General features: G+C 41.8%; 1 protein-coding gene and 1 long non-coding RNA gene across 5 annotated transcripts in view; one reads left to right on the forward strand and one right to left on the reverse strand.

The window, feature by feature from the left end:
* The window catches only part of RIPK2 (receptor interacting serine/threonine kinase 2), a 56,701-nt gene extending 42,897 nt beyond the window's left edge, over nucleotides 1-13,804 (reverse strand). The window contains exon 1 of one of the 2 annotated variants that reach the window (XM_089679699.1): nucleotides 13,405-13,804. In XM_089679699.1, the coding sequence (XP_089535825.1) occupies nucleotides 13,405-13,649 (245 nt within the window). In that variant the 5' untranslated portion in view covers nucleotides 13,650-13,804. The remainder of the gene's footprint in view (nucleotides 1-13,404) is intronic. The other variant, XM_089679698.1, reaches the window with a different exon arrangement.
* Nucleotides 1-27,364, forward strand: part of LOC149460433 (uncharacterized) — a 148,706-nt gene that overhangs the window by 57,105 nt on the left and 64,237 nt on the right. The window contains exon 2 of one of the 3 annotated variants that reach the window (XR_016313073.1): nucleotides 2,604-3,089. The exons of the other annotated variants lie outside the window; for them this stretch is intronic. This is a non-coding gene — a long non-coding RNA (uncharacterized LOC149460433). Of the gene's footprint in view, nucleotides 1-2,603; nucleotides 3,090-27,364 lie in introns of those variants that run through there. 3 annotated transcript variants of the gene reach the window in all.

Raw genomic sequence — 27,364 nt, forward strand, 5'->3', positions numbered from 1 at the left:
ATAATCAATTACTAGTGCTTGTTAGCACGATTTAGCTACTATAAACCTCCTGTTTAGCTCTAGCCTAATGTGATGATTGTCAGTAAATGGGTAAATCAGAACTTCAGCCAAAAATGTATTTTTGTTTAGTAGTATGGGAGTAGGGTTGCCATGTCATCCCTTTAGAACGGAACACATATTAATTGCACAGGTTCGGAGACTAATTTAAAGGAGAAGTTCACCTTTCGTAACATGTTACATGTTACACCCATATTCAGGGTGTAACATGTTATGAATGGACCAGCCCCCACTCCTTCCCGCTCCTCATCGTGATAGCTACTGGGGATCTTCTCCTCCCCACTAGCTGTCACAATCTTTAACAAATTCTCGGTGTTCTGTGAATGAATGAACCACAAGTGGAGTGGCTGTGGAGCTCTGTGGTAATTCACGGATTCTTCCTGTAAGTATATCTGCTTGCACATACATCCCGTACAGGCAGGCAAATATACTGACAGGTCTGCAGAAGACCAGGTCTGCTGATGCAATCCCTGGTGCAATGCTTTAGAGCAGGGGTCTCCAAACTTTCTAAATATAGGGCCAGTTTACTGTTCATCAGACTTTCGTGGGGCTGGACTGTGGCCATTGGCAGTAGAAATTGTCCAGGCATCAGTGGGAGTAAACAAGGCATCTTTGGTATGAGGGGGAGGAATAGCACCCCTTCATTGGTGTAAGTGGGAGGAATAGTGCCCAATTGTTGGTGTCAGAGGGAGGAATGGTGTGCATTTATGTCACTAGGAGGTATAGTGCCCCATCACTGGTGTCAGTTTGAGGAATAGTGTCCTATTGTTGGTGTCATTGAGGGGAAATAGTGCCCCATTGTTGGTGTCGGTGGCAGGAATAGTGCCCCATCCTTGGTGTCAGTGGGAGGAATAGTGTCCTATTGTTGGTGTAAGTGGGAGGAAATAGTGCCCCATCAATGGTGTCAGTGGAAGGAATAATGCCACATCATTGGTATCAGTAGGAGGAATAGTGTCACATCATTGGTGTTAGTGGGAGGAATAGTGCCCCATCATTGGTGTCAGTGGGAGGAATAGTGCCCCATAGTTGGTGTCAATGGGAGAAATAGTGCCTCATTGTTGATGTCAGTAGCAGTAATTATGCCCCATTGTTGGTGGGAGGAAAGGAATAGTGTCTTATATCAGCGGTAGAAAAACTGCCCCGAGGGCCAGATAAAGGCAAGCAAAGGGCCACATCTGGCCCCCGGGGCACAGTTTGGAGACCACTACTTTAGAGGTTTCAGAAACAAAAAATAATAAATGCACATTTTTTTTACCTGCAAATAATGTGCATTTACTATTTTTTGTAAAGAGGTGAACTTATCCTTTAATGCAGATAAGGCACTTAGTGCATTTAATTTCCACCTTAATCAGCCATAGAACCTGTGTAATTAATGTGTTCGGTTTTAAAGGGATGAGGTACATGTGAGACCTTTGAAGGAGTGTATGTGCAATAATGCTTATTTGACAGCAATTTAAATGTGTATTTTTTTTCTTTGTAGATGTCACTTTTGCTTTAGCACATTCTACAACAGGAATGAAATAAAAAAATGGATTCCCCCCAAAAATTCATACCAGAGCCTGTTAAGGAGTTTAATAAGATACCCCACACAAAAAAAAGTTTTACCTAAAAACCCTCCCCTTAATCCAAGCATGCAGCTTAGCTGGCCAAGAAAAGGGGGAGGGGGTGATTATATGCACCCCCTTCGGGTGCTTTGCCAGGTGCCATGTGCCTATGTTGATGAGGACAAGGACCTCTTTCCCACAACCCTGACCAGTGGCTGTGGAGGTCTGCAGGTGGGGGCTTTCTGGAATATGGAAGTCCCCTTTAAAAGTAAGAGGGTTTCCACAGGCCAACCCCCTTTCCCCTATGTGAATAAGCATCGGGTTAAAAAATGTCAACTAGAAATAAAGCCACCCAAAGATTTGAAATGTCCTTTATTAAAAAATAAAAATCCCCCAAAAATGTCCCCCACAACCCAGCACACATGACCGGTCCTGAAGGTACTCATAGGTAAATGACAGCTCCCAAGGTGCCATCAGCTATAAAAGGGAAGGAGCAGGGATAGTGCTGACATATTTGGATGGTGATGTTATCACCCCATTGGTTATGTGGCCAGAGATTCCCGGGGATGTCAGCAGTTCTTAGGGATGCAGCGGGTGCGAACACCAGTGGCTTCTTTGGAAGCCAGTGACAGTGTAATGTTGTCATATATAGAAATAGAAACACCACTTCTGTATCATAGTTGCCAACAGTCACAGATTGTCCCGGACAGCAGAGAAGTTTGGCACTGACACAGCATGCAAAGTGGCTCTGGTGGGTAAGGTTAATTTTCAGGGAGTCAGATCCTCCCCCAACGTCCTCTGTTTGCATGAGGTAATGTGGTTCCTCTCTCTCGCAGAGGAGACAGGTAGATGGCTGATCTCCTTCCCTTCTTTTTTTGTTTTGAGGGGGTAGAGAAAGTGGTGGATGGCCTGTATGGGGATGCCTGCACTACGTTTGCAGTATCTGACCATCTCCTGTACCATGTCTGCAGTCTCTGACTGTCTCCTGTACTCTGCCTGCAGGCTCTGACCATCTTCTGTACCGTGCCTGAAGTCTCTGACCATCTCCTGTACCATGCTTGCAGTCTCTGACCGTCTCCTGTACTGTGCCTGCAGTCTCTGACCCTTTCCTGTACCGTGCCTGCAGTCTCTGACCATCTCCTGTACTATGCCTACAGTCTTTGATCCTGTCCTGTACTACTCCTGGAGTCTCTGACCATCTCCTGTACTACGCCTGCAATCTCTGACTATCTCCTGTACTACTCCTGTAGTCTCTGATCCTGTCCTGTACTACTTCTGCAGTCTCTCACCAACTCCTGTACTACGCCTGCAGTCTCTGATCCTGTCCTGTACTACTTCTGCAATCTCTGATCCTGTCCTTTACTAACTGCAGTAAACTCTAGCAACCAATCAGTGAACGGTAATGATGTGCTGTAACCTCTAGCAACCAATCAGTGCGTGTGGACCAGTTCTTTATGTTTAGAATATTAAAGTTTTTTTAGATAAGTCTATGTGTGTTTGTTTTTTGGGATGTTGGGGTGGAGAGCAAAATTGCATGGGGGGAGCCTGAGACATATTTAACCACACCCCATTTAAGCCACGCCCAACATTCAGAGTAATTTAAACCACACCCATTTTTGGTACAGCGTGCTTCACGCGCCACCATCTTCTTTTTACACTTAAGCTACACCCATGGATGAATATCCCCACCCCTAATTAACATACTACTCCGCCTACACTGGCTTTCTGAACATACAATAAAAGTGTCCCTAAATTTTTTTTTTTTTAAATGTTGGCAACTATGTTATATATGAATTTCAGCTTCTGCCAACACAGGAGCCTGAACAGGTGAACCCTTTGACTCATCCTCATTTCCTTGGAGTAGAGGTCATCCTGGACTCGCCCTAGCACTAGCCCTGTAACTGCTCAGTGAAAGGAGAAGTAGCACAATAATAAGCTTGTTTCTCTGTCACTTTGTTCTCTGCTATCAGCATGCTTCGTGTACATGGCCTTATTGGCTCTTTGCACTACCTCTTTCTCTCACACTTCAGGAACTGTGAAAGGCTGGTACCAGGTCAGATTCAGGTACATACACTGTTTGCATTAAAAAATACATTTAATGATATATTAACCGCATCCTGCCCGCCATATAAGGAAATGCGCAAGGCAGTTCTCTCATTCTGGGAGGACGTCATATAACATCCTCTCACTCTAACCGCGCATGCGTGCCCCAGGGGCTTGCAGTGCGACGATCAGTGGTGCGCTGTGTCCCTGGGACACAGAAGATCACCGATCAATGGAAAGAGCCGATGACGTCGACTCTGTCATGTGATCAGCTGTGTCCAATCACAGCTGATCACATGTAAATAAGGAAATGCCGGTTATCGGCATTCCTCTCCTCAGGAGCTGTCACGCTGACAGCTCATGAGGAGAGGAGAGCAGGTAATCGGCAGTCCTCGGAGGGGACATGTACACTGATCATCAGGGCACTGATGATCAGTGTAGCCCCATCAGTGCCACCTGTCAGTGTCCATCAATGCCACCTGTCAGTGCCCATCAATGCCACCTGCTAGTGCCCATCAGTGCCACATACCAGTGCACATCAATGCCAGATATCAGTGCCCATCTGAGCTGCCTTTCAGTGCCACCTATCAGTGCCAGTCAGTGCCACCTATCAGTGCCAGTCAGTGCCACTTATCAGTGCCACCTATCAGTGCCACCTAACCGTGCCAGTCAGTGCCACCTAACAGTGCCAGTCAGTGCCGCCTATCAGTGCCATATATGAGTGCTGCCTTTCAGTGCCCATCAGTGATTCCTGTCAATGCCCATCAGTGCTACCTACCAGTGCATCCTAATCAGTGCCCATCACTGCTGCCTATCAGTGCAGCCTATCAGTGCCCATCACTGCAGCCTCATTAGCGTACATCAGTGAAGGAGAAAAATCACTTATTTACAACATATTATAACAGAAACTAAGAAAAACATTTTTTTTCTTTTTAGTTCTCAGTTGATTTTGATTTGTTTAGTAAAAAAAAAAAAAACCCAGAGGAGATTAAATACCACCAAAAGAAAGCTCTATCTGTCTCAAAAAAATTATAAAAATTTCATATGAGTACAGTGTTGAATGACCGCGCAATTGTCATTCAAATTGTGACAGCGCTGAAAGCTGGAAATTGGCCTGGGCAGGAAGGGGGTATAAGTGCCCTGTAGGCTAGTGGTTAATGAATACAGAGCTGCGTTAATTTATGTCTTTTATATCTGCCTCGAGTTCATCTTCAGTTCTTTTAGTAGAAAGAGATAAATTTGCCCATATAGCTTAGAACTTTTGTTTTCAACAATGTCAATGACACACTGGATTTCACAAAGCAAGACACATCTGTTGAATCATGTATGCAAAGTAATATGATAAATTAATAAAAAAAAAATGCCAGTATTCATAAAATAAGGGTGTTTCCCTTCAAAAGAGTTGAGGAAGTAACTAAGAATAGATGTGATTTTTAAGAAATCAGAGTAATAGGCGCATGACAATTTACTGTAACTTTTATGAAAGACAAAAATAATGTAACAGAAACAGTCAGAAAGTTGTTTTTTAGTAGGTAAAATTTGCCTATTATAGGATCATATTATCCTTGTCCTTAGAGTGACACTAAATCCTTATTCTTTAAAAATAATCCACACACATCCACTACTTAATGGCCCTGTAATCTATTTTTCTTGAAATAATTTTTTACTGTATTTTTCTGTTTCCTTGTAACATCCTCTGTAAGCTCCCTAATCTCTCCTTTTAACCCTCATTTCTGTTTGTATGAAATGAGTGGTGCACAGTAGTTGTGGCCAGGGGCGGACTGACAACTCATGAGGCCCCTGGGCAATAGGGGATCATGGGGCCCCTATGTCCTTCCCAAGCTCAAAAAAGCCTATGAAAAAGGTACCAGGGGCATCTCATGGGGCCCCCTACTGACCCCGGGCCTTCGGGCCTTCGGGAGTTTCCAAATGGTCAGTCCGCCCCTGGTTGTGGCCATGTGCATTGCTCTACACATTCTACAATTCCCATAGGCTGTAATGCCTAGTCCATCTCAGAAGCAAGCAAGAGAATGACGTTCCTACCTAAAATGGGACCATGGAGAATGAATGTAGCCTCCCTCTAACTGAAAGTTGAATCACAGCAGCAAAAAAAAAAAAAAATTGCAGATTTGAAGGAGGCTGGGAGCAATAGAAGGTACTTTTTTGAGTTTAGAGTACATGCTTGAATAGCTTTTTTTAAACCAGAGTTTATTGTCACTTTATTAAAATAAAAGCAAAATTAGGCTTTTGTTTTCTCAGCACACTTTCACTTTTCCATTCAGAATAATGCCTTAACCACTTTCCCTCCAGAGGATTTACCCCCCTTCCTGACCAGACCATTTTTTGCGATACGGCGCTGTGTTACTTTAACAGACAATTGCGTGGTCATGCAACACTGTACATTAATGAAATTGATTTCCTTTTTTCCCACAAATAGAGCTTTCTTTTGGTGGTATTTGATCACCTGTGCGGTTTTATTTTTTTGCGCCATATGTCTATGCTCTCTATGTCGCCTCATATATCTGGTCATACCTGCTCTACAGGATACCAGCACAAGGTGTTCTAATATAAGGTGGAGGTAAAAAATGGCCAGATTGGCTGCACAAGAGAATTTGAGTTGATTGTGTACACTTACTTTACTGTTGTTTCAAGATGCATCCAGATGATGAACTACTGTATATTATGTTCTGCTAGAATCAGAAAAAATATTGCCACCAGATATTGCAGGATTTGATTAATGAATATATTTGTGTGGCTCAGCCCCTTTGTTTTTTATCAGCCCCTTTGTTTTTTATTCTTTAGTTACAATTTTTAAAACCCTACAGGAATAATCAGAGCCTTCAGGGTCCAAAACAACAAGTGGTGTGGGCAACGAGCAGGTTGCACATGCAAAAATGAAAATATCAGTACTATCATCTCAGATAAAACAGCATAGTGGATAGCTGTAATATGTGGAAAAGGCTAGTACACAGTCAATTGTAACAATGGCACTACAACTCCCTTCACCCAGTGACTTCTGGCAGGCTTATTATATGATCAGTTCCTTAATCATTGTATATGAAAGACAAAAAAGAGGGCGCACAAGCCTAGTGCATTACCTTAAAAATAGGATTTATTGATAAAAAGTAAATACTCACAAAATTAAAATGTAAAATCAGACATTGGCTCTGAAGAAGAGGTGTTTCCTCGAAATGCATCAGCCACCAGCTATCCAGAGGCTTCCAGTCTCCCACCAGACCACCCACAGGGGTTCCTGTACCATACTGCATATCTTGTGTGACATGCTTCCTGCATTTATCTGATTTTACATCATTTTAATTTTGTGAGTATTTACTTTTTATCAATAAATCCTATTTTTAAAGTAATGCACTAGGCCTGTGCGCCCTCTTTTTTGTCTTTCATATACAGTTTCTTTTGGATATCCCTGGTCCGTTGAGGGCAGCAAAGCCTGCATTTCTTTTCCCATGTGGGGATCACAATAGCGGGGAGTCCACAGTTCAGCGCAGGAGTACATGGGGGTACATTTGCTACATTCTTAGTTCCTTAATCAGGCCAGCTTTTCATTTTCCGAGATTCAGCCACTGTTTCAATTCTATTCCGAGCTGGCTTTCTCTGGCAACTTGAAGGCCTCATACACACAGGACATTTAGCCCCAGGGCACGAGACTCCAGCTTTTAGGTGCATGAGAGTTTGAAAGTCGTTGTGGCTGGATGGGGCTGGAGTTTAATGCAGGCCATACATGGGTCAAATTTCAATCAAAATTACGTGTGTTTTGTAATTCGAAGGTGCCACCATTGATTTCGAAATTCAGCCAATCAAGCTTTTAATTTCACCTTGTGTTGCTACAAAAAAAGAATTTTTGTGGCCAAGAATTTTCTTTTCTTTCTAGGTCACAGCTCATGCTCATTTCTTTTTCATTTTTTTCTTGCACAATTCTCCCATCATTGATTCAAAATGAATTTGTTTTTCCAAAAATTTCCAACATGTCCATTCATTCAAATTCAATGGTCACACGAAAATCGGCTGTTGCTGTGGCCCACTAATGATGCGAAATTCTAACAAAAATTCTTAGAAATTTTTTTTTAAAGAAAATAATTTTGGAATTTGATCCATGTATGACTGGCTTTACTAATGTATGTGTCCATGGACGAATGCCCAAAACGCAAGCAGTCTGCATTCTTGGCATTCATCTCTGGGCGTTTATTGTCCTAAGTTCAGTACAGTTCAGCAAACTAAATGAACGGCTTTTCACCCTGTATGGGACTGGGTGCCCTAGTGAATGAAGCCAGTTGATGACAAATGTTCACCTCCTTTCAGTGTGTCTAAGGTTGTGTCTTTGGTGTGGTTACTGGAGGATGATGAACTCTATTTGTCACACATTATCCAGCATATTTTCGTGGGGCCCCGTTAGAGTGTTCTAATGTGACTTGTAAGACGGAGAATTATAATTTAAGTTTTGGTCTACTCTGAGCCTGGTCTGACTTGTCAGGCAAAATTTTCATTATTCCATCTATGATTCTAGATTTAATTTTTCCACCAGCTGTAACTCAGTACATCCTACTCCCAAATACCTATCAGTACCCTACTCCACATCCTTCTGTTCCAGTCCACACACTATCCTACCGCCATTATCCATTCTCAGCTTCCCACTCTCCCACCAACTTAACAAGCTGTTAGTTGCTTTACAATTACCAGAGTTCTGTGACCAAACAGGAAAATAAGTGAAGGTTTATTCTTACCCACGCTTTTTATCACAGCTCAGCTACCATAATACTAGATCCTGTGTCAGCTTCTGTCCCAGTCCAGTCGGACCTTGCTCCCAATCCAGACCTGCATGCTACCAAACCAGCCACAGATAAGTGTGTGTATCCACCAGCTTTCATCCTGCCTTTGTCATTGGCAGCCTTCGACCAGACCACTTACCACCCTAATTCAGACCAGCCTGAGAACTCTGGCCTTTGGTCAGCCTGCTCCTGTGCCAACAGTTTGTGTTTAGTCTGTTCCTGGAATGCTTAGATCTGTGCCAGGCAATCCAGGTCAGACTGTCCCTGTGCCAACTGTTCCAGCACAACCTTTTTCCTGAGTCAGCTGTTCAGCCTTTTCCTATGCCAGCTGCTCCAGGCAGCAGTTCTTTGCACTCTGGCCCCCCTCTAGAGATCATGCACTTCATCTGCTTTTGAAGCCTTGTACTTGCCAAACCAAAATTGTGAAACAAAATGAAGGTATCCATGACTTACTGTTGTGATAATTGCAAGGCCTACTCACTTGATAGGTGTTGCCAAGGTAATCAAAACTATATCTTTCTTGTACCTGCTTATCCTGACTTCACTAACTCCTTTCCCGCTGCCCGGCCTGACAATACTGTCCCTATGCCTGCTGCAGATATGGATTCCTCAGATCTACCACATTCTGACTTCACTGACTCCTCATCTGCTGCTCAGGCAGACTTCTCTGATTCTCTGCAAATGCCAAGCTTGATGTTGCTTCATACTGTCCAGCCTTACTTGGAAGTTAAGGTTGAACTTAGGCCAGCTAATGGGTCTGGTGCTACTAGGCTCCCACCCGTCACATGCCTTGTATCAGTTGCCTGTATGGCTTAAGATTCTTTTAGTGGCTGACTTTTGCAGCCTTCTGCTTCTGTTGGGCTAAAGCCTAATGGTTCAGATGCTCTCCGTGTAATGGGTAGATTTATGCACAATTACAGCTTTGATAGTAGTCATCCCCTGGGGAACAGAAAAGTTCCATTTGAGCGGCTACAGGTGTGTTAAGGGATTCAGGTCTGGCAACCTGTGCCCTGGAAAGATCTGTCAGGTAACTTGTGCCCTGGAAAGACCTAAGAGGCTATATAGGTGTGTAGCAAGTTTTAGTGATCAAACTATCTACCAAGATGTGGTATGTCCCTGTATGTGGAAGCATTCTGGCGTCAGGGTGTCTGTGTTGTTAATAGACTTCAGTGCCACTTTTTTAGGTTACAGTACTTCAACATTGGGATATCTGCTGCTTTGAAGGACTTGGAGATCCAAGTTCTGTATTTTGGTGATTCCAGTTGATGAGGCACCCAGCTTATCATCAGATCCTGAACAGTGGGACACCCAGCTTCTGTTTAGACACTGATGAGTACACATTGCCTATTATCCACTTCAGTGGAGGGAGGGTCGGCTCTGTGAACTTGCTCAAGAATCAGGTTTGCTCAGTGACTCTTCAAAGAACTGTCCTGGGAGAAATGTGGACTTTGTCAAAAGGACTTTTTTGGAGAGTTCCAAGGCCTCTCCTTAAAAGGGAGGAGGGCAATGTAAGAGACCAGACCAGAGCACCTGCTGTGGGCACTGTGATCCCTGAACCTGAATGTTGTAGTTCCAGAATCTACCAGGGGGAGTCTTCTAGCAGCCAGCATGTCCCAGAAGTTAATCTACACCTGATGCTCGCTGCTGTGAGTCTATTTAACCCCCACCTCAGGAGTCTCAGTGTTTCACCTGTTTGTCCATATTCTCTGTTCTGTTGTTCCTCGTACCAGGTATCCTGATGCTGCTGTCTGACCCTGCTACCCATGTACATCATCCAGGTCCTCCTGATCCTGCTGCCCATATCTGCTTGCTGTATGCCTTAGCCATGCAATAATATATGTAAGCTGCCAAAAGATGTTTGCTGGGAGACTGGCATCAGCATTATAAGAGTGTCAGTAAAGTTTCATGCAGCATAAATGATCAGATAGTATTTTGCACTTCCCAGATGGTTATCATTAGGAAATTGTCTGGAGTGCACCGAATTGTTATGTGCAGATATGGTGATGTGGGATCATGCAAATTCTGATCAATCATATCTGAGCTGTCAGTTTCTTTTAGGTACAGTATGTCCAAATTTATGTGAATAGACTGCTTTGTCATACTGTAGTATATGTTGCAATGCAAATGGACGCAAGGATGACAAACCAGTCTGTGATTACTATTACATGACAGTGCTGAATGTAAGCCCAGTTGAGCATCATCACTTCCATCTTTTACAGTCATAAGTATTTACTCTTCCTGGAAGCCTGTGCTGCCTTGACCTGATAACATGACTCAAGCCACGTTTTCTGCTGCACCCATTTTTGCCCTTGGGGGTGAAACTTGGAACTGTCTTACACACAATCTTAATGCTTCATAAATAAATAAATACATACAGTACATAAATGGAATAATACATAATTACCTATATAGCCAGAAACTTGCTATAAGTCCCCCACAGTGCCTATTCCAGTTAGGCTGCGCCAGTCTCGGTGGTGTCATCTTCCTCTTCCTACTTCTTGTTTTTCTTAAATATCAGCAACTGTTCTTTCTAGAGATACTGATGCCATGTTGCTAGGCAGCAGGTATCCAAAGATGGATAATTGAAGATTTGTGTATTTATACATTTTTTTTATTGCCCACATCTGTTATGTGTTACCTTGCCCTTGTTAGAAGCTGCAAGAGATACAGATGACAGATACTCTCAGCAGGCTTTGTGGTATTTTCTGGTGGTATTTGCCTCACAAACCTCTGAGGGAGGCCGACATTCCCAACTCATATTTTGGTGAGCGCCTGCTTTTATTAATTGCACATTTAAATAAAAACAATACACCTGTAGAAAGAGGAGAGGGGAATGAAAGCTCCAGAAAATATTTTTATTTTGGTTCAGTAAAAATTTTAAACTACTGGTATAATATCTGTTCCAGCTTCAGCTCAACTGCGGAACTTCATCTGGAACAGGTGTTATTTCAGTTGATTCAAATGTTTTATTTGTCCTGAAACAGTTCAAACTTCATCCAATCCACTGTGTTTCAGTCTTGATGAAGAGGGCCCAATGGAGCCTCTGAAAAGTGTTGGCTGTTTTTACTGAATCTAAATACAAATATTTTCTGTATACTTATCAGTAAAGTGGCATTTTCATCTCCAACAATTCTTTCTTTTGATTCCTTGAGGTCTTAAGGACTACAGAGCAGCCTACAGATCTGCATTGACACACAAGCATATGCATAACAGTCCAGCTTTCCTCCTACTCCTTTACTACAATCCAATAATGGAAACCTGACAACAGGTTTTTGTTCTCTACTCAAAAATTACTTGTTTATAACATTTCCCTTAACTGCATGGAAATTCCTTCCACCCTTCATTACAGGCAGTGTCGGAGTTCACAATAAATTAGAAAAATTTGATTTTCATTCTTTAAAAATTCATCCCCGTGTACTTTTTGTTTTACTTGTCCTTCCATTTTAGATTGTAAGCTCTTGCAAGCAGGACCCCCCTAATTCTCTTATCTTAAATTGTATTGTAACTTTACTGTCTCATGTTATTTTGTAGAGTGCTGCTCACATTGTTGGTGTCAGTCAATGCAAGTGAAGGGATGGATGCTGCTCAACCGACCCCAGGAGTCCAATGTTGAGGAATAGCCTCAGTTGCAATTCTGGCCATGCCCTCTGATGTGTTTTTCCCCACCCACTAGGGCTTGGTCTGTGACTAAGCCCCAGTGGGCGGAACTAAAAACAATAGGGGCATGGCCAGAACAGCGGCTGAGACCATGCCTCAACATTGGACTCCTGGGGTCAGTTAAGCAGTGTCCATCCCTTCACTTGCATTGGCTGACACTGGAATCACTCGGACTCATGCTCCCCTCTTCTCACTTGCTGGTGGGGTGATCTTTTTCCTTCCATCCATAGCTTGGAATGGCGCCATAAAGTATACTGCTCACACTGTTGGTGCTATATAAATCCTGTATTATAATAGTAATGATGTAGCACACATAACTGGATGATCTATAAGGCCCCTTTTATGTTCGGTCCGATTACCAGGGGACCTGTGAACAAGTCCCGTGCCAAACTAAAGCAGAATAAAATGGATGTCACTTTTATGACATCTGTGTCAATTCAATTTTTTGCTGCAGGACCTTTCTACCTCCAATCCTATCCGGTCCACTAAAAAAAACCTGAAAAACTGAAGGGGATCTGTCCCTCTCCGTCTAGACGAATCAGATCGGAGGGCACCTGAGTGGACAGCAGAGTCCATTTACTCCCAGATACTCATAGAGCAGAGTGAACTCTGTCCATGTCTGCTCTGCAGAAATTGAGCAGGTGGACCTGTCATCCACCCACTCTGACAAAAACCAAGGGTGCAAGCTAGAAAATTTTTCCCGTATGTGAACACAACGTCTGCTTTTTGTTACAGTAATCATACGGAAATAATCAACTAGCAAAAAATGATCAGAAGTATAGACCAACTTCCTCTTCTACAGTATTACCCTAATACGTAGCTATGTTTGCCTTTGTCGGTCAAGAATGTTCGTACAAGTTAATACTATTGTTGGTTACATCATTATACGCACCTTCGCGCAAAATCAGGCGATCGTTCATCTGATTTTCTCATAGTGGGTACCAGGCTTTAAGAGTACTCGTTCTAATCAAGAGGTCAAGTGGACATCCGTTTTTGACCACAGTGATGAGAAAATTCAAAGGCTCAGGATGGAAAACGTTTCTCGAATGATCAAATTTCAAACATTGGATGTGGTTTTCTTTCCATAAAGTCCATTTTTTCCAAAATCGAATGTTAAAAGCAAAGGAAAATTTGAAGCACTTTTCAATGATATTTGTCAAATCATTGAACGCAATGAGAATTTTCATACGAAGGTTTATAGGAATATTCGTACAAATGTTCATTTGAAAATCTACTAGTCTTTAGCCAGAAATAAACCAGACTTTTAGCTTTGTAGCAAGCTCGATTCCTATAGAAATTTATATAAATGTGACACTCACCTTTCCACTAGATGGCGTTCTGTTGGGAAGAACTTCACAGCTACCGGTATCCTCCAGTCAGAATGGGAGGCCTTGTGTACAGTTCCATAAGCTCCCTTGTTAATGAACATTAGATCTGTTAGTTTGGTGTAAGGGATGAGTTGAAGGTTGCTACTGATGTTGGCAGTCTGCAGGTACAAGTTGTCCTGTTGGTAACGTGCAGGAGAGGAACACCCAGACTCCTGACTGCTCGTACTGTTGCTCATCTTGAGTCGCCACTCTTATCCCAAGAATGGAGAATTGAGATATTCCAGAGTGTCAAACGTAACTCTGACTGTGAAATAAAAGAAATGTCTTCCTGGAAGAAGTAGAAGCCTCACTGCCCCCTCCCTCTCCAGCCCTCTGCACAATCCAGTCCTTAACTGGCGAAACTGAAAGAAGAAAAAGCATGATCCTGCAGTTCCTGTTTTACCACCCACTTGTCACATAGCTCACATGTATACGATGGGGGAAGAACACTGCAAATCGCGTATTGTTAAAATGAAATCCTGTCGGGTTTAGTCATTTTACTCTAGCAGTTAAAAATAAAGATAAAGAGTTTGTTTTGGAGAGCTTTGCTGTATATAAGTACAATGGCCAAGGGAATGTTATCCTACCTTCAGGAAATAAAGATGATTTCTGTGAGCAGTGACGTCTCCGGCTCCTCAGGTAATCCCCTATCATGGCTCTGACAGAAAGTTTCATGCATGCAAGGCTGTGTTTGTTTGTCAAAGGGGAAATTGGCAAGAAATCCCCAGATTGAGCAAGGTTGCTGAATTAGTTATAGAAAGTTTGTCGGCTTTGCCTGTCAAGGTTTTCATTTCTCCAAGTCATAGTACAACTAGTAGAAGTCAGGCTTTAGTTTACACTTGCAAATGGGGGGCAGTTGAGCTATGTTTTACAACTCCCCTTATGAATGTCATGGTAGACAAGTATTTAAGTCAAGCTGCAGCTGTGAGTGTGATACCAGCTTTATGAGTCGGTGAACAGCTTTCCCCTAAATGTCACATAATCAAAAAAATAAAATAAAAAAAACTTCACAAATTAAACATATAAAATGGAATTATCAAAAACAAATATAGAATGGAATGCACATGAAAAATCCAAAAATAATGGATAACAGCGAAAATACACCCAAAATAATAAATCTAAGGTGTAACCTAGGTACGCCATTAATGGTAAATAGGTGACTATGGGTGACAATCCTTAGTAACCATAAATGGTGCCAACATAAATAGTGATAATTCCACAAATGGGATCCCAACACAGTAGTGCTAAATATGCACTAAAATAGTGCTGTGGTGTAAAAATATACCTTCAGGTATACAGTGTGCCAACTAATATTGGCTATAGAAAATAACAGAGTATAAACACATACATAGTGCACATAGTGAAAATTAAGAAGAATCTATTAAAAAAGTGGTGAATGGTGAAAAACCACAAAGCTAACATAACACAACGCAGTTGCTGTTAAATTGATCAGCCAAAAACTCAGACCAAAGTATAAACTGGTATGATTAAAGTGAACCATATAACAGTGACCCCTAATTGGGGATAAGGTGAAAAATTTGTGACTAAGTGACACTAATACAATGCTGTATATGGTGAAAAATTATAAGCCACAAAGTTAATAAAACGTAATCCTGCAGCTGGGAAATACAGATAGAAGAGTATAAATAAGAATGAACGAATTATTCGTGACCCCAAAAAATAGGGGATAAATTATAGGATAAGTGACACAAACATAAATCCGTGACACATAAAAATAATGGATCAAAAAAAGTCCAAAACGTATATAAATGATCCAACATATACTGTGAGTCTCATAAACTTATAACGATCCAACCAAAACTATGAAGTCCAAAATCACCTATAAATGGTGGAGGTGTTCTATAGTCCTTAAATAGTGCTGGTGTTTGAAAGGTTATACATAGAAGGAGATCCGACACTGGGTGAAATGCCCCCTCACGTCCATGAAGCGACCCCACAGGGTCAAAGCGCTTGTTCAAGCAATAACGCACCAACCGGAAGCCAGGACATCCTCCTGTAGGTATAGGGTCCAACGATGGATCAATCCCCCTCACTGATGGATAACGGCACAGTAGGCAGCCTCTTCAGAAATATTCTAGGATCAGCCAATCCTCATACAGCCAGAGAAGATAAAAAGGAAGATGCTCCCATAGTGTGATAACATTTTAATTAAAAAAAAATAGAGTAATACAAGTGCCCACTCACATGTATATAACTTTAAACAAGCCTTATGTGAAACCACATGCTGTGGGTATACTTTGCATAGTTGTCTATTGGAGTACCAAGATGGCGTCCACTCTGGAAATTATGTCACCACGTCCAGAAATTGCATCACCACGTCCCACGTGTTACGCCACGCTAACATGAAGTGACTGATGACAAAATGCAGTATCTTCCTAATTTAAAAAATTACTGCATTATAGCCACTTTTAGTGTTCTATATGATTGTTTCCTTGTTTGTTTGTGTACTTGTGTGCTGCCTCTTTCATTTTTTATTTTTACTTTTTTCTGTTCTGTTTTTTCTTTCTCTATAAAAAAAGAAAACTTAATTAATGAGGGGCTTTGTTTTCCTGGCACAAGAGCAGGTCCCACATATTAACCACTTAAGCACCGACCACCCACAATGATCCGCACACGCACAGCGGTGCACCCTTCCCCCCTGCCAACTCCGCCTGTGATCGTACACAGTGGGATCTTGTCAGCAGGTCCCGGCCAATGATTCATGACCGGGATCTGCTGATCGGCCGTGTCCAATCACAGGGCTCTGTATAGATGGAATTATCTCGCTATTTCTTCTCCCTGCAAAGCAGGGAGAAGGAACAATGTGATATTTAGTAAAAAGCAGCACATATTACGTACATTAACACTTTTTAAGCACACACTTAACCCCTTGATTACCCCAAGATGTTAACCCCTTCCCAGCCAGTGTCATTAGTACAGTGACAGTGTATAGTATTAGCACTGATTACTGTATTAATGCCATTGGTGATGTCAGTTAGTCAGTTCCCACCCAGTGTCAGATTGCCCGCCTCAATATCCCAGTCCCACAATAAGTCACTGATCACCACCATTTGTAGTATAAAAAAAAATTCCAGTATACCTGTATATATCATAGTTTGTAGGCGTTATAAAATTCACCCAAACCAATCAATATACACTTATTGGGATTTTTTACCAAAGACGTAGCAGAATACAGTTTGGCCTGAACTTATGAAAAAATTAGATTTTTTTTATTGGATATGTTTTATAGCAGAAAGTAAAACATATTGGGTTTTTTTTCTTCACAATGTTTGGTATTTTTTAATTTATATATAAAAAAAAAAAAAAACAGTGGTGATCAAATACCACCAAAAGAAAGTTTTATTTGTGTGAAAAAAATTATATAAATTGCCTTTGGATACGGTGTTGCATCACAATTGCCAGTGGTGTAGCCCTGAATAGCAAAACATGGCCTGGTCACGAAGGGGAGAAAACCTTCCAGAGCTGACGTGGTCGAAGAAGCTTCTGTAACCCTCAAGTGTCATTCCAATATATTTTGGCAAAAAAAAAATTTGATTTTGCTGAAATTAAAAAATTTTTGTTGAAATTTCAGAGAAACGAAAGCTGTCAAGTGTTACTACAACAGTAAAATCAGTCTGTATATGCAGTAAAGCATGCTTGTTATACTCACTGTGGAACCTAAGGGGTTAATCCTCTGCATTGTGTAAAAATTCTGTTTGATCCTGTTGTCTCTGATCCTCCCTTCTTTCAGTGTCCCCATCTTATCTCCTGATAAGACATATCGTGTAGAGTCACTCTGCACATGCTCAGTTTGTTGTGTATTGCTAGAGAGGTTTTTCTTTTCTTTTCTTTTCTTTTCTTGGGAGAGTGCTTGAGATCGGCACAGGGCCAATCAGCACTGTCCAGAGAAATATCAGTGGTCCAGCATCCTCCTAGACCAAAATGAAAACTCCTCCTACAAGCTTTAACCAGTGCTCTGCTGGACACTGATAGAAATCATGAGACTGCTCTAACTGCTGAAGAGAAAAGGTATTTAACAGCTTATATTTACTAACATAATTGCATTTCCATGTTGTTTCTACTGTGGAAGACCAGATATTGTGAATGCAGGCTTCTGGGTTTAGTAACACTTAAACTTTTCTTCACCAGCCAAAACCTCCATTCACTTTTAATGAGCAATACATGTATGGGAAAAAATGGATCTTCTTCATTAGCAGTGATTGCTTCTATCCATATCATTTTGTACTTATGCACATTTCCCATAAATGTAAAATTTACAATCGCTGTACCAACTTCATCATACTGTCTTAACCTTTGTACTTAAAGTGGAACTGCACTGCATCTGAGTACCACAAACCAAAAATGCTATATCATTAATATTTAATATTCAAAACAAACTCCTCCATCCATCCATGTCTCTATGCTTTATTTTGCTGAGAAATCATTTTAAAAAACACCTCCTGTTATTTCTGGCAGTGGCTATCTTGAGCAAGGGCAGCAGATACATGTAGCAGTTACTTCCTGGAATCCATCTGTCCTTAGCTCAGGCATTGGCTCCTGAAGACTTCTGGGATGTATGACATCATGTGGTTTATTTACTAAAGCTGGAGAGTCCAAAATCAGACTCCCTTCTGCATAGAAACCAATCAGCTTCCAGGTTTCATTGCCAAAGCTTCATTGAACAAGCTGAGGTTAGAAGCTGATTGGTTTCTATGCAGAAGGGAGTCTGATTTTGGACTCTCCAGCTTTAGTAAATAAACCCCCATTTGTCTAGGCATGGAAACCAAGAAGTAAATGAAGGAATGCAAAAAAGGTTCAAAAGGGATTAGAAATAGTCCATGTTGATTGAGAGAGTGAAGTTCCGCTTTGAAGCAGAACTTTGGTTAAAAAATTAAAATTTGTAAGCAGGAGGGGTTTCATTTAATGCATACGTGATATTAGATTTCTCTTCTGCTTTAAAAGATTCTTACCTTCTTCCTCAGAAACTAGTCATGCTGTTCACTGAGACACAGTCCAGCCTGGTCAATTAGGATGGCTGGAAATCCTGAATCCAGAAGTAGGGATGATGAATCTGCTTGGGTTTGACCAATCCTGTTTGAAATTCCATGAACCAAACCTAGTAGGGAATCCTGATGAAGTCAACATCAGATCAGTCTTGCTAGTTCTGCCCATTTGTAGGCTAATAGGTAAACTACTGTCAAAAAAACACATGGGGATAGGGAGCAAATGCAAAAAAAATATATTTCTTTCTCCTTTGTTAAGGGACATGGTATTCACGGACAATTAGGTTATACTTCTGGCTACAGGACTATTTGGACATTCACCAAAAAAAAAAAAAAACCCAGTGACCAGCCTGGTATTACCCCTCAGCATGCTTCAGTTGTTTCTTTTTTTTCCCAGGATCCTTTTTTTCTTCAATCAAGATTGAGCTGGTCTGTTTATGCAGCTCTCAGAATCAGCAATAATTCTGGAGGATGTATCTGGGCCCCACTGTACTGGAGCTGCCTGGAATGTGCCTTTTGGGCACTAGGCTTTGCATTTTGCTGCTTTCCAGACCTTTATGTACTGTACTAAAGTTCTGCTGTTGCATAATGTGAGCAGGCAGGCTTTATTCAAGTACACTTACCAGCTAGCCAGCAAAAAAAAACAGAGAGGGTTTAGCTGCACATATTTGCAGACATATGTGGAAGCTAAGGGCCCTCATCAAGGCTCCTCTGTATATTGAAGTCTTAACTTCTAACAAGTTGTAATACATATAGCAGTGGATAAACTGAAGGGGCAGACATACCCACTCCTATTTAAAGGTACAGGGATACACTAGATGCCCAGCAAGAGCACAATGGTAGCCTGAAGGCATCCAATGTGTCCCTACACCAGTGTTTCTAAAAATTTTTCAGTCAAGGCACCCTTTAAAATTCTGTACAATCTTGAGGCACCTTTTAAGATTCTCCACAATCATAAGGCACCCTTTAAAATAATGAATAATCTTGAGGCACCCATTACAAAATGTAAACAAATAAACTAATAGTTTTACAGAACACAGCAACATCTGCACATGTAGGACACCCAACATCAGAGGTGATTTATTCTTCCAAAGCAAATACACTTTTGAACACTTTTACTGACTAGTATTCTGTTAGTTCCCCCTTATTTTCTCTATCTCACTCAGCTAAAGTGACCCCAGTGCTAAGGAAGAGGAGTGGGGGATGGGCAAACAAGGATGCTGTGCTGGTGCTTGATGTCTTCTTATCAACTGATGACATCATTGGGTGTTATGTCACTGGCGGCTAGAAAGTTGTAATTGTGCACAACGAAAACCTGTGGCTTTGTGTAACTAACAGGCAGGCTTGATTCACCTGCTGGCTTGTATAAATTTTGTTCAGGCAATTTTTTAGCACTTTTTCAAGGCACTCCTGAAGAAACCTGAAGGCACTCCAGGGTACCTAGGCATCCTGGTTGAAAAAAAGCTGCCCTACACCAAATCCAGCAAACAAGCTATACAAAAAGAACCACCACAATTTATAACTAGCCTTTGTAGTAAGGTGCACATGGAAGGGCTTTGCACACCTAACTACAGCTACCTGCCTTCTAAAAGTGATCCCCAAAGTGTAATCTGAGTACCTACAAATGTGCTGCTGTTAGGCAGGAATTCTATGCTGCCTTGGCGAGGAAGGGTTAATGTGTGCTTTGCATTTTTCCTGGGCTTTCCTGGGCTCTGCCCCCACCCTGTACTTTATATAAATAAGGAGAAGGATGGACTTGGGGGAGTCCCTGAGTGGCCACATGGGAATAGAGACAAGGGGCCCACTGTACAGAATATAACCAGGGCAACCTGCGAGCATATTTCAAGGAAACCTACCTTTCAAGGACTCTGCCAGTCATGGACTGCTACTGGGAAAAGCATGGCTGTGTAACCTGGGATTAGCTAGTTAGAGTGGGACTGTGTTCTATGGACTGTACAGTTGCATAATTGCAAGTATTAAATTATTAACCATTTAAAAGCATGGTCTAAATTTACTTAAAGGGGTGAATGGTGGTATATTGTCGATTTAGAAGGAGTGGGCCATATGAGGTGAAATGGAAGAAATGGAAGGCCATCACAAAGGGTTTTTTTTTTCTTTATAAATATTTATTAGTTTTCAATCCACATACAAGTCATTTCAACATATCTCTTAAAATATTTATCAAAAACATATTTTCTCCTTATAAAATTTATTCCTATATATGACTTTCTTTTCATACCATCCCCCCCTCCCAAACACCCCCCCCCCCTCCTTCTCCCTGTCCCCTCCCTTCCCTCCTTCACCTTCCCACGGTCTATATTCTCTCTTCTCTCATTTACTCCATATAATTCTATTATTCCTAAATCCAATTCTGAACCGACTACCCAGGACCTTATCTCTTTACCTTTTTTGCCATTTCTTTATATTCTCCCCATCCTTTCCATTTTTTATTGTACATCTCCAGCTTATCCTCGTGCGTATAATACAATCTCTCTGTCCCAGAAATCTGGTTTACTCTACCCATCCAGTCTTCCTCCGTTGGCACCTCTCTTTTCTTCCAGTACCTGGGTATCAAGCTCTTTGCTGCGGTTAAGTAATACCATATCCCTGACCTCTTATATACTTTTACTGGGAGTTCTGAGATATGGAGGAGGCATAATTCTGGGTCTAATCCTATATTGATTTTAGTAATCTTCCCTATCAAGTAAACTATCCTTCGCCAGAACACCTGTATTTCTGGACACTCCCACCACATATGATACCACGTGCCCACCTCTCCACAATCTCTCCAACACATCTGTGAAATTTCCGTATTCATCTTGTGCTCCAGGTAAGGGGTAATGTGCCATCTATTCAAACACTTATAATTTATTTCCACTTCTCTCATACTAATATTTTCGTGAATTAATGTGAACATCTTCTTCTTCTCCTCCTCCTCTATTTTTCTTCCCATATCTCTTTCCCATTTCTCTATGTGCATTAATTCTGTGTCTGTGTCAAGTTCCATTAATATCTTGTGTATTTTTGCAGTTCCGTGTCTACCATTTCCCCGTGACTCAAAAATTCTCTCAAATGGATTCCAGTCTTTTCTAGTTCTTATAGGTTTTGGAAGGCTTTCAAAAAAGTTCTTCAGTTGGTAATATCTTAATCTATCCATCTTATTAAAGACTTCACCCTTTCTTTCCTCCATATCCTTATATGACCCAATTTCCTCTCCTACCATTATATCTCTCAATTGCGCCTCCTGTTTTATAATCCATTTCCCTGCTATACTATCTTTACCCGGGATGAAATATTTTGTGTTCCTAAGTGGTATTAGTTGTGAATTAAAAACCCACCCCTTTTGTCTATGTAATAAATCCCATTCTTTTAAAACAATAAAAGTGTACGTGCTTGTGCTCTCCTCTAATTCTCTGTATTGTGCAGGCACCCAGATACTATTACTCAAACTTATTCCACTCAGTGTTTTCTCAATTTTGACCCAACTTTTCTCCGGATTATGAATCCAATCGAAGATTCTTGCAATAATCCCCGCTTTGTAATATCTCCTAAAATCTGGTACCCCCAGTCCTCCTCTTTCTTTACTTCTAGTCAACGTTTCATACCCTATTCTAGGCTTTTTATTCCTCCATATACATTTTATTATCATTTTCTTCAGTTCTTTAAAATATGCCTCTGGGAGTTTGATTGGGATCATTTGAAATTTATATAATACTTTGGGGACAATTACCATCTTTATCAAATTTATACGACCTATCCACGATGGATTTCCATTTCCCACCCTCCTCAGCTCCTCCTTAATTTCATTTAATAATATTATATAATTGGCTTTATAAAGGTTTTTATTTGAGGTTGATAATTTTATTCCTAGATATTTTAATTCTTTGTCTCTCCAAAGGAAAGGGAATTCCTCTTGTAGTCTTTCTTTTTCACTGTTTTTGAGATTTATGTTTAAGATTTCGGTTTTTGTCGGATTAATTTTCAGGTTCGACAGGTCTCCATACTCCCTCAATGCTTTCATTAAATTTGGAAGTGATGTTCTAGGGTTTCCAACATAAAACATCAGGTCGTCCGCATAGGCCACTAGCTTGTGTTCTCTATCACCTATCTTTATTCCTTTTATGTCTATGTTCTTTCTAATCATGGACAATAAGGGCTCCAGTGACAACACGTATAGCAGTGGGGACAATGGGCAGCCCTGTCTTGTACCATTTGACATCTTAAAGTACTCTGATCTTCCTCCATTTACCATTATGGTAGCGGTAGGCCCTCTATACAACTCTCCAATCCACCCTCTCATTCTATCTCCCACTCCCAACGCTTCCAGAGTGTCCATCATAAAACCCCAACTCACTCTGTCGAATGCCTTCTCAGCATCTATCGACATCAGTATCATTGGGGTTTTCCCTTTTTTGCCCTCCTGTATAAGCAACAGTGATCTCAGAGCATTATCTCTACCCTCTCTTCCCGAGACAAACCCCACCTGGTCTCCGTGTACCCACTCCGGCATCAGCTCTTTCAGTCTATTTGCCAGAACCTTTGCATATATTTTCGTGTCTACATTCAGCAGCGCTATGGGACGATAACTCGCACATTGTGAGGGATCTTTATCTTCTTTCTGTATCAATACTATATTCGCCTGTAAAGACTCTCCCCTTATCTTCATCCCGTTCCCCAAGGCATTCATATAAATCTTCATTTTGGGAATTAAAAGCTCTTTATATTTTTTATAGTATTTGGCCGTATATCCATCCGGACCTGGGCTTTTCCCTCCCGCCATGCTTTCTAATGCTAATTTTATTTCCTCTGTGGTTATTTCTGCCTCTAGAGAGTTCAGTTGTGTTTCTCTTAATTTCGGTAGGCCTGCCTCCTCTAGGTATGTCTTTCTTTTCTCTCTATTTACTGTTTCCGTTTTCCTGAACGTATCCTGAGGTATGATATTATACAACTCATTATAGTACTCTTTAAATATTCTAGCAATATCCTTGGTTGAGTGTACAAATTCCCCCTTGGGGTTTCTTATTTTCTCAATATAATTTCTATTTTTCTTCTTTCTTAAAGTTCTCATTAAATACTTTCCCGGCCTATCTCCCCATCTGTACCTTTCACTTGTTATTTTATTAAAGACTCTTCTTTTTTCCTCCTCCATTACATTCTCTAATTCTTCTTTCTTCTTTATTAACCTCTGCATTATCTCCTTAGTTCTTTCCCTTTTATGCACCTGTTCAAGATCATATATTTCATTTAATAATCTATTTATCTTTTCTCTCCTTTCTTTTTTCTTTTTTGCCCCCATTGCAATAAGTAGGCCTCTGATGTAAGCTTTATGTGCTTCCCACACCGTTGCAACCGACACATCCTCTGTTTCATTCTCCTCAAAAAACCATTCAATTTCTCTCTCAATTCTTTGACCAATCTCTTCCTCCATGAGAAGTGCCTCATTGAACCGCCATACATAACCTTCTCTCCCTTCTCTACCCCATCTTAACTTCATAGCAACTGGGGCATGATCCGACAGGGTGCTTCCTTCAATTTTTACTTCTGCCACCGACTCTATCACTCGATGTTCTACTAATATGTAATCTAATCTAGAATAAGTCTCATGTACGTGCGAAAAGAAAGTATAGTCTCTCTCCTTCATATTCCTAATTCTCCAGATGTCCACCAACTGACTCATGCATCAATTTCTTTAACATTCTCAGAGATTTGCTTTCTTCCCTCCTCACAGAGGAAGTAGTATCTATCCGTGGGTCCATGCAGATGTTAAAGTCTCCCGCTACTATCATACACCCACTTTTAAAATCCATTAATCTCTTCAGCACTTCTCTCATAAACCTCTCTGGTCTCTTATTTGGGCTGTATATATTTGCTATTGTACACTCAATTCCCTGAAGTTTACCTCTCAAAAATAAAAACCTCCCCTCCGGATCTGTTAATCTCTCCTCCACCTCGAACCTTATATTCTTCGCGAAGCCTATAGCAACTCCTTTTGCTCTTTTAGTTGGTGAATCCGCATAGAACCATGTTGGAAAATGTCTAGTCTTCAGTCTAACCTTCGACTCTATCTCTAGATGTGTTTCCTGCAAGAATACCACTGAGGATTTTCTATGTTGAAGTTCTTTAAATAACCTGAATCTCTTTCCTGGGCAGCTTAACCCTTTTACATTATAGGTTATATATTGGATTTCTTCCATCTTACTCTTTTCCTTCCGTCTCCCTCTTCCTCATTCCCTTCCTCTTTCTTATTCCTATAGAGCGTTTTTATCCCTCTACCCTTTTCTCTATCCCTCTCCCTCCCCCCTTCTCCCAATACTCCCCCCATTCCCTTTCCTCTCCCTCCCCGCCCTCCCCCTCCCACACCACCTCTCCCCGCCTCCCTCCCCCCTCTTTTTAGGCCTTTACTTTGCCTAACCGTCATTTGTGGAAGTAGCATCCACCTTTGACTTAAACCTTAGGGCTTTACTCTTCCCATGGACAGGCTCCCCTCCATCCAGGTCCCCCCTTTGACCCCCTCTCCACTCATCTTTCTATAGAAGGAAAAAGGAGTCAAGATGGAGGGATAAGGGGAAGAAAAAAAAAAGAGAGGCGACGAAAAGGGAGCAAGAAGAAAGAGAGAAAAGAAAAAAAAAAAAAGAAACCCACTTCTCTCCCCTTCACTCTCCCTCCCCGCCCCTCCCCCTCTCCCCCATCCATCTCCACCCCTCCCCTCCTTCTACTCTTTCTTCCCCAAATTCTTCTTCCCAACCCCTTATTTCAATTTTCTGCATTTCAAGTCTATTGCAAAAGTTTCTCAAGTCCTCTGGGAACCTCAAATGGGCTGTTATTCCATTTTTCCATCCTATTAAACACTCCAGAACTCCCCATCTATATTGCACCTTCTGTTTTTTCATCTGCTCCAGCAAAGGCCTCAGAACTCTCCTCCTCCGGAGAGTCTCTGATGACAAGTCCGCATATATTTGAATATCCATTTCTCCAAACTTTATTACTGGTTTTCCCTTAGTGTTCCTCCAGATTTTTTCCCTTTGTTGTAATTCATAAAATTTTACAAGTATGTCTCTTGGCCTGTCTTTCTCATGACTCCCCTGGAGTTTCCCGTTTCTAGAGATTCCTTCTATATTAGTCCTTTCGATTTCAGAGTTTCCCATTATAAAGTTCAGTATTTTGCAGACCATCTCTTCTAGTATTTCTCCTTTTAAACTTTCCGATACCCCTCTTATCCTTATATTTCTCCTTCTTTCTCTATTTTCTTGAATTTCCGCCTTATACTGCAATTTTTCCTGAGCTTTTTCCATATTAATTATCTTCTTCTCTAATTCGGAAATAATCTGGGTCTGGTTTTTAACTTTCTGCTCCGTTTCTTCCACTCTTAACAACAACTGCCCCAGATCATTCCGAATTTTTACCATTTCTTGCTTTATTGTTCTCTCCAGATCTTTGAACATTTCTGTCATCTCTCTTTTATTTGGGGTTTGTAATTCTGTTTCTGTCTCTGATATTTGTTGATTACTGATATCCAGTCCCATTGACTGTTTAGGACTATTTTGCATACTTAAATCAGACTCTCCTTTGTCTTCTCTGCTCTGGGGCCTTTCTGTGGTCACATTTCCCTGGGATGTGTACTTTTTAATTGTCCCCGTTTGTGTCCCTTTAGGCCCGGTTCCGTTTGCACTTTTATTTTTCATTTCTTGTGTAACCTTTATTTCTCTTATAGACTTATACTTTGCAAAACGAAGAAATTAATGAGGTGTAGAGATAGAATTCCCAGCTTTGTCTTCCCGCCCTTCTGTATGCCTTTGCCTGCGCCTTGCGTTTATCTCCTTATTTTTTATTCTTATTCTCTGGGGGTCCCCCCCCTTTTCTTTTCTTTCTCTCCCGGCTTTCCTCCAACTCTATACAGTTTTTGTGTTTAGGGCCACCGCCAGACTCACTCACCCCACCAACGCTTCTCGTGAGACGGCTCCAGGCTCCTTCCTCCAATACCTTCAGCAGGTCCGCTCTCTTCCTCTCAGGGGGACCCTCCAGGACTTTTCTCCATGCTCTTCTGAGTAACGCTGGGGGTTGAAATGATGGAGGAGGCTGTATAGCTCTGGGAGCTGTAATACAAGGGTGCTGTGGAGCGCTGGGAGTTGTAATGTAGGGGGCTGTGGCACGCTAGGAGTTGTGATGCAGGGGGCTATGTACGCTGAGAGTTGTGGTGTAGGGGGCTGTAAAACACTGGGAGTTGTAGTGCAGGGGGCTGTGAACCCACTGGGAGTTATGGTGGAGGGGGCTGTGGAACGTTGTGGTACGCTGGACTCTGGGAGTTGTGGTGGAGGGATTTGTAGAGCAGAGGGCTGTTATTTCCTCTGCTCTCTCTGTCAGCCACACTGTCTCTCGCCTCACCACAGCACTTCAGGGCTCTGGGGCAGCTGGCCGACACAGAGTTCAGCGTCTCTCCCTCCTCCTGTCAGATGCCGGCCGGCTTCCTCGGCTCCCAGAGATGCATAGCGGCCGGCCATGCACTCGAGCCGCGCCTCCTCACCTCCCGGCACCCAGACACGCCGTCACTGCAGGGCTGCACACCAGCTAATCTCCGGCTCCAGAGTCTCCTCTCTCACAGACCGCCACTCTTCCCAGGGTACCCACTAGGCATAGGTAGGTCTCACCCTGCTGGTTTTTACATTTCCATGGGGGCCTGAGGGGGATCGGACAGAGGAGCTAATCCGAGAGCTCCTACCTCGAGCTCTCCTCAGCCGCCATAGTCAGGCTCCGCCCCCCAGCCGTGATCCAGCTGGCCCTCCCATCACAAAGGGTTAACCCAGCAAGAGGAGTTGGTGGGAAATGTGTAATTACAATGAGTAGCCATCAATGGTGGGAATATAATAGCAGCCAGTCAGCGGAGAATGGTACCAGGCATGGGTGTTGAGGGG

Source organism: Staurois parvus, unplaced genomic scaffold, assembly GCF_062004578.1.
Source record: "Staurois parvus isolate SC_StPar_1 unplaced genomic scaffold, SC_StPar_1.0 ptg000230l, whole genome shotgun sequence".
NCBI lineage: Eukaryota > Metazoa > Chordata > Amphibia > Anura > Ranidae > Staurois > Staurois parvus.